The 8248-nt window shown below is 34.6% G+C and overlaps 1 protein-coding gene across 1 annotated transcript in view; it reads left to right on the forward strand.

Annotated features, from left to right (window-relative positions):
- The first annotated feature begins 3689 nt into the window (after positions 1-3689).
- Positions 3690-8248, forward strand: part of urod (uroporphyrinogen decarboxylase) — a 29587-nt gene continuing 25028 nt past the window's right edge. The window contains exon 1 of the mRNA XM_061936345.1: positions 3690-3834. Within this exon, the coding sequence (XP_061792329.1) occupies positions 3812-3834 (23 nt within the window). The 5' untranslated portion in view covers positions 3690-3811. The remainder of the gene's footprint in view (positions 3835-8248) is intronic.

Raw genomic sequence — 8248 nt, forward strand, 5'->3', positions numbered from 1 at the left:
TACAAGCATGTTTAATACATATAGTTAATATTATTAATAAGTTAAAGGTGTTTAAAGATAATACAAGCATGTTTAACACATATAGTTAATATTGTTAATAAGTTAAAGGTGTTTAAAGATAATGCAAGCATGTTTAACACATATAGTTAATATTGTTAACAAGTTAAAGGTGTTTAATGATAATACAAGCATGTTTAATACATATAGTTAATATTATTAATAAGTTAAAGGTGTTTAAAGATAATACAAGCATGTTTAACACATATAGTTAATATTGTTAATAAGTTAAAGGTGTTTAAAGATAATGCAAGCATGTTTAACACATATAGTTAATATTGTTAACAAGTTAAGGTGTTTAAAGATAATACAGGCATGTTTAACACATATAGATTCCTTTCTTTCATGAAGACAAGAATATAAGTTGGTGTATTACCTGATTCTGATGACTTGCATTGATTGGAATCAGACAGTGGTGCTAAAAACGTCCGCATTTTCGAATGGAGGAGAAAAAAGTCCTCCTTTCTGTCCAATACCACATGAAAGTGGTTGGTTTTTGGCATCTTGTATACACTTTACAAGAAATACATTGTCGGCAAACTCCGTAGCTTGCTAGCTTGTGCACGCCAGCTTTCTGAGACTCTTATTTTGTTAGCGCAACTGTGCAGTCGGTCTTTGGAGTTTTGACAACAGGTACGGCGCCAGAGTCTGTTGAAATAAAGTGTTTCTCGCCTTCCAGTCGGTAATTTTAATGAGCTGGCAGCAGCGAGCGTCATCTCAGAAGACCCTCGGGTGCCGTGAATGTCAATCAAGTGACGAAAGTGACGTCATAGTGAAGATTTATGATCGCTCATTTTTAGGACTATTTTTTTAATGCCTGGCTGGTGATCGACTGACACACCCTCCGAGATCGACCGGTAGCTCGCGATCGACGTAATGAGCACCCCTGGTGTAAACGGTTCAACTGTGAACTGGTTTGAATGTTGATTTTAGGAAGGATTTGAATTTCAAATGTTTTGAATGTTAAAGATCAGAAACTGGGAATATACAAATGATAAATATATTGAAACAGTTGGAATTAAACTATATGACTCATAGGTGTAGGCACATTGTTACCCACAATGCATTGCCGCGACAGTCCTTCCTTTATGGCTCATTTCAGACTAAATAAATGTTGTTTTCCCACCATAATTATATTTCCTGACAGTGTGCAACATTCCCTTGCAGTCAAGATTAGTTTCAAGCGGAACAAACCGTAAATCAGATTGGAGAAGGAGCAATTATATTAACCAATATTTTGTGCGATCACAAATATTGAAAAAACTGGCAACTTTTGAGGTGAAAATATACCAAGTTTTATATCCCGATCAAGACAAACATTTTGATGATGAAATAGTTGAAAGACGTGGGACGACTAGTTGAAATATTTAAAGGGTGAAAATACAGGAAAACGATGAATTATCGTTCAACCTTGTTGAATGAGTGTGAAAGTTTTGATGTGTGAACTTTGTCAATCGGACGACGGTGTGGGAGTTACAGGCGGACGTAAAAAAAAAACTTCGGAAGAATAATAATCGACGATACTCTCCAGCTTTATCTTGTAAGTGGTGTATTGTTTTGTTTATAAACAGTTTTACACACTATGTGTTTCATCTACTTTGAAATATGATAAATAAATGAAATATTTGTAATATTTAATATAGTGCAGCACTGCCAAATATGGATGAGTAAAATGTAATCTACATTTTTACATAACATTCTGCAGGTCCCTGAACGCAGCATCGTCATACAATATTCATCTTACTGTTCTCAGTAACGGTTTAGGTACAGCAACCTTCTTTGTACTCCCACTGCTTTCTGGGTAATTAAACAGCACTTTGTCAAAGTATATAGCTTGACTAAGATAATTTTTTGTTCAACTTTAACACAAATTGTAGATTTTTTACCAGATCCTTAGCTCTATTTTTTGGAACTAATACTTGCACAGACATGCATGCACCTGTTGTGAAGGAGGTGTTTTAAGGATTTAAACGTATTTAAAATATTGTTTTCTTAGGGCTGGTCAATCCAACCCAACATGACATAAACAAGCATTAAATTATAAGTTATGAGAGACAATTAAATTATGCCTGTCAGCTGCAAAAGTGCACTTTTTATTGTAATAGGTCAAAAATGACAATGTTACCCAAAATGCATTTCTAAAAGAGTACAACTTTTCTGCTAATTTCAGGGGAAAACTTTTTTATTTATTTATTTATGTATTTATTTATTTTTTAAGTTTTATTATTTTTATTTATTTATTTATTTTTATTTATTTATTTATTTTTTTCTACAAAAATATATTTCCAGATAGTTTTGAACATTTGCTTGCTATCAAGGTTAGTTTGAAGGAATAAAAGTAAAAAAAAAAAGTATAGGAAGAGTCCCAATTATAATAACAACACATTGCGATGCAAACTAAAGTTTTCAACAATTAACATTTACAAAAGGCGGAACAATTTACATATCAATACAAAAAATATAACAACTAAAAAAAACATGCACAAACAAAATCTGTTTAAGAAAATAAAAGGACAAATAGAGACAATAACAAATAAAAGACACCAATAACATAACAAGTTGTGCTAATCTCATATGAATTCCATGTTTTCTATTTAAGATTATACTTTAAGGGCTTTCCTGACATTTGACATTTCCAAGTTTGAACTAATAAATAAATATCATTAATCCAATGAGGAAAATATAGGGTTCACGGTTAAAGAAAATCTACTTTTGTCTATGAAAAAACAAAATCCTAGCAAGAGAAGGATATTAATGAGCAATAGTAGGCTGCCAAGTGTAATATATTCGTTACTAAAGTGGTGACGAGAAACAAACTGGAGCGTGTAAATAGTGAAAGTCGTTTTAGGGCTGTTTTATTTTGAAACCATTGCTGGTTTCCGCTGTGGTCACGTGGTGTCCAAGATGGTGCGGAGGAATTTTGTGTGAATTATGAATAAAATAAAATAATTTTTTTTCAAATAAAAATGAAAATAATGTGTCGTGAAAGTCGTTTCTGATAAGTGTCCCACACCATTTTTAGATAATAGATTTTTTGATAAAAGAGAACTACTCTGTCAAAATTAGCGTTAAAAAAAAGTATGACATTTTTCGGGCTGTTTTATTTTGAAACCATTGCTGGTTTCCGCTGCGGTCACGTGGTGTCCAAGATGTCGCGGAGGAATTTTGTGTGAGTTGTTCAATAATAAAAATACAATAAAAAAAAAAAAAGAAAACTTTTTTTTAAATAAAAAATAATGTGTCGTGAAAGTCGTTTCTGATTCACACGCCACACCATTTATACATTATAGATATGTGATAAAAAGGAAATATTCTGTCAAAATTAGCGTTAAAAAGTATGACATTTTTCGGGCTGTTTTATTTTGAAACCATTGGCTACGTTTCCGCTGCGGTCACGTGATGTCCAAGATGTCACGGAGGAATTCTGTGTGAATTATAAATGTAAAAATAAAATAAAATTTTTGGAAATAACAATAATGTGTAGTGAAAGTCGTTTCTAGTAAGTGGGCCACACCATTTATAGATGTTAGATTTTGTGATAAAAGGGAACTACTCTTGTCAAATTTAGCGTTAAAAAAGTATGACATTTTTCGGGCTGTTTTATTTTGAAACCATTGCTGGTTTCCGCCGCGGTCACGTGTCGTCCAAGATGGTGGCGTGAAGAAGCCGTGACAAAAAAGTGACAGTTGGAGACTTTCATGTCGGCTTTGACGTCTTCTCAGGACACGCCTGTTTCTTCCTCCACTCTGCCAACATGAGCAAGGGCGAACTAATCATGTGAGTACTTTTATTATCCATTACTGTGACGCACGTTAGTAATGTTATGAAAACACTCCGTCGTCGTTACGAGAGCAGACTTTTATTTTTTATTAAAACTAACAATATTCAATATATAATCCGTTAAATGTTTATTTTCTTGGCTTTAATGTATTTATTTTCTCTTTTATAGTTTACATAATTTTATTTTTATTTTTTCGCTATTTTCTAAATGTCAAAACTAAATAGTAACTTTATTGTGAAATATAAATGTTAAACTTAGATATTAAATATACATGTTGACTATAAATGGTAAATGTTAAATATAGATATGAATGTTAATGATAAATACAAAGAGGTGTTGGAACAGTGGGATATTTGCATGTTTTCTACACATTTATTTAATATATATTTACATTGAACATTTAACGTTCAAGTTCAGCATTCAGATTTAACTTTAGCATTACGATGTCATATTTATTCATATTTAAGGCTTGAAAACCCTTCTTTTTAAAAAAGAATTTTTTTTTAAAGATTTATGCCTGCTAGTTCTAGTTTTTATTTTTATTTATTATTATTATCTTTTTTTTAAATACACTGTAGCACTTTGAGGTTGTTTGCTCTATGTAAAGTGATTTTTACGAATAAAATCTATTATTATTATTATTATTATATTTAAATATTTAATATTAACATTTATATTTAGATGTAATAATTGTATTTAACATTAAGATTTAGATTTAATATTTAGATTTACAATTTAGTTTCTCTCCCAAATGTAAAGTCATTCATATTTGTACTTAACATTTAGATTTAGATTTAACTTTTATATTAAGATTCACCATTTATATTTAACATTTAATATCATTATTATTATATATATATATATATATATATATATATATATATATATATATATATATATATATATATATAATATTATATTTACATGAGTATAAGTCACTACTTCTTGTTTTTACATGGATATAAGTCACTACTTGTTTTTACATGAATATACGTCACTACTTGTTTTTACATGAATATACATCACTACTCCTTGTGTTTACATTAATATAAGTCACTACTCCTTGTGTTTACATGAATATAAGTCACTACTCCTTGTGTTTACATTAATATAAGTCACTCCTTGTTTTTACATGAATATAAGTCACTACTCCTTGTGTTTACATTAATATAAGTCACTACTCCTTGTGTTACATGAATATAAGTCACTACTCCTTGTGTTTACATGAATATAAGTCACTACTCCTTGTGTTTACATGAATATAAGTCACTACTCCTTGTGTTTACATGAATATAAGTCACTGTTAAAGATCGGCAACTGAACTGAAACTTAGTATGAATATACAAATGATTAATATATTGAAACAGTTGGAATTAAGCTGTATGACTCATAGGTGTAGGCACATTGTTACCCACAATGCATTGCCGCGACAGTCCTTCCTTTATGGCTCATTTCAGACTAAATAAATGTTGTTTTCCCACCATAATTATATTTCCTGCCAGTGTGCAACATTCCCTTGCAGTCATGATTGGTTTCAAGCGGAACAAATCTAACCGTAAGTCAGATTGGTTAGAGAAGTAGGAATATTGTGGGAAGTATTAATCAACCGCCATTCCACTTTATTAATAAGTCTATAATATGTGCATTATCACACATGTGCAGTGGCATAGAACTTATCATAGTGTGCCATCTTCTACTTTCACTTTCACAATAGTAGTGTGATTATGTCATTCATGGATGTATTCCTATGCAGTGTAGTCATGCACTACTTATTCAACTGTCTTCTTGCTGCTGGGAAGTGATAAGATGCTCACAAATGTTATCTGGCAACAAGTCCACTGGGAGGTGGGGGTCTGTTGTTGGGATAAGACCACCTTACTGGCTTTCAATGGCCACGCTAAACCCTAAAACTCCTACATTTTACAAAAGGTGTGTTGATCATTTACATTTTAGCTGATATAATTTGAATATTTGCTCACGTTTCTCACATTTATAATTTCTTCACATTCAATTTAGATATGAAATAGTGCATATAAATGCTAACATGTATCTGAATATTACATTTTAAATGTTAAATATAAATGTTAAATCAAAATATAAATGCTATTTTTTTTAAATGTCAAAACTAAATGGTAATTATAAATGTGAAATATAAATGTTAAATTTAAAATATTAAATACACTATAAATATAAATATGAATGTTAATTATAAATAAGAAATAAGTGTTGGAACAGTGGAATATTTGCATGTTTTCTACACACTTGGCAACATTTATTTAATATATATTTACATTTAACATTTATGTTTAATATTCAAATTCAGAATTCAGATTTAGATTTAACTTTAATATTACAATGTATTTTTTTTTTCAAGATTTAATATTATTTATATTTAACATTTATATTTCAATTTAATAATTGTATTTATCATTTAGACTTAGATTGAATATTTAGATTCAACATTCAGATTTAGATGTAACTTATATTTAGATTTACCATTTATATTTAACATTTAATATTATTTTTAGGTTTAACATCTAGATTTTAATTCAATAATTTGATTTAACATTTAAACTTAGATTTAATATGTAGATTTAACATGTAGATATAGATTCAACATTTAGTTTCTCTCTCAAAGGCAAAATAAAAATGTGTATTTAACATTCAGATTTAGATTGACATTTTATGAGGGACAAGTGGTAGAAAATGGATTAATGGATTTAGATTTAACTTTCATATCTACCATTTATTATATTTATTTGAACATTTGTATTAAGATTTAATATTATTTTTAGATTTAACATTTAGATTTAGATTCAGTAATTTTATTTAACATTTAAACTTAGATATAATATTTAGATTTAACATGCGGAAGTTGTGGATCGGTGGAGGGAATACTTCGAAGACCTCCTCAATCCCACCAACACGTCTTCCTATGAGGAAGCAGTGCCTGAGGAATCTGTGGTGGGCTCTCCTATTTCTGGGGCTGAGGTTGCTGAGGTAGTTAAAAAGCTCCTCGGTGGCAAGGCCCCGGGGGTGGATGAGATCCGCCCGGAGTTCCTTAAGGCTCTGGATGCTGTAGGGCTGTCTTGGTTGACAAGACTCTGCAGCATCGCGTGGACATCGGGGGTAGTACCTCTGGATTGGCAGACCGGGGTGGTGGTTCCTCTCTTTAAAAAGGGGAACCGGAGGGTGTGTTCTAACTATCGTGGGATCACACTCCTCAGCCTTCCCGGTAAGGTCTATTCAGGCGTACTGGAGAGGAGGCTACGCCGGATAGTCGAACCTCGGATTCAGGAGGAACAGTGTGGTTTTCGTCCTGGTCGTGGAACTGTGGACCAGCTCTATACTCTCGGCAGGGTCCTTGAGGGTGCATGGGAGTTTGCCCAACCAGTCTACATGTGCTTTGTGGACTTGGAGAAGGCATTCGACCGTGTCCCTCGGGAAGTCCTGTGGGGAGTGCTCAGAGAGTATGGGGTTTCGGACTGTCTGATTGTGGCGGTCCGCTCCCTGTATGATCAGTGTCAGAGCTTGGTTCGCATTGCCGGCAGTAAGTCGGACACGTTTCCGGTGAGGGTTGGACTCCGCCAAGGCTGCCCTTTGTCACCGATTCTGTTCATAACTTTTATGGACAGAATTTCTAGGCGCAGTCAAGGCGTTGAGGGGATCCGGTTTGGTGGCTGCAGGATTAGGTCTCTGCTTTTTGCAGATGATTTGGTCCTGATGGCTTCATCTGGCCAGGATCTTCAGCTCTCACTGGATCGGTTCGCAGCTGAGTGTGAAGCGACTGGGATGAGAATCAGCACCTCCAAGTCCGAGTCCATGGTTCTCGCCCGGAAAAGGGTGGAGTGCCATCTCCGGGTTGGGGAGGAGATCTTGCCCCAAGTGGAGGAGTTCAAGTACCTCGGAGTCTTGTTCACGAGTGAGGGAAGAGTGGATCGTGAGATCGACAGGCGGATCGGTGCGGCGTCTTCAGTAATGCGGACGCTGTATCGATCCGTTGTGGTGAAGAAGGAGCTGAGCCGGAAGGCAAAGCTCTCAATTTACCGGTCGATCTACGTTCCCATCCTCACCTATGGTCATGAGCTTTGGGTTATGACCGAAAGGACAAGATCACGGGTACAAGCGGCCGAAATGAGTTTCCTCCGCCGGGTGGCGGGGCTCTCCCTTAGAGATAGGGTGAGAAGCTCTGTCATCCGGGGGGAGCTCAAAGTAAAGCCGCTGCTCCTCCGCATCGAGAGGAGCCAGATGAGGTGGTTCGGGCATCTGGTCAGGATGCCACCCGAGCGCCTCCCTAAGGAGGTGTTTAGGGCATGTCCGACCGGTAGGAGGCCACGAGGAAGACCCAGGACACATTGGGAAGACTATGTCTCCCGGCTGGCCTGGGAACGCCTCGGGATCCCCCGGGAG

This window comes from Nerophis lumbriciformis, linkage group LG03, assembly GCF_033978685.3.
Source record: "Nerophis lumbriciformis linkage group LG03, RoL_Nlum_v2.1, whole genome shotgun sequence".
Classification (NCBI taxonomy): Eukaryota; Metazoa; Chordata; class Actinopteri; order Syngnathiformes; family Syngnathidae; genus Nerophis; species Nerophis lumbriciformis.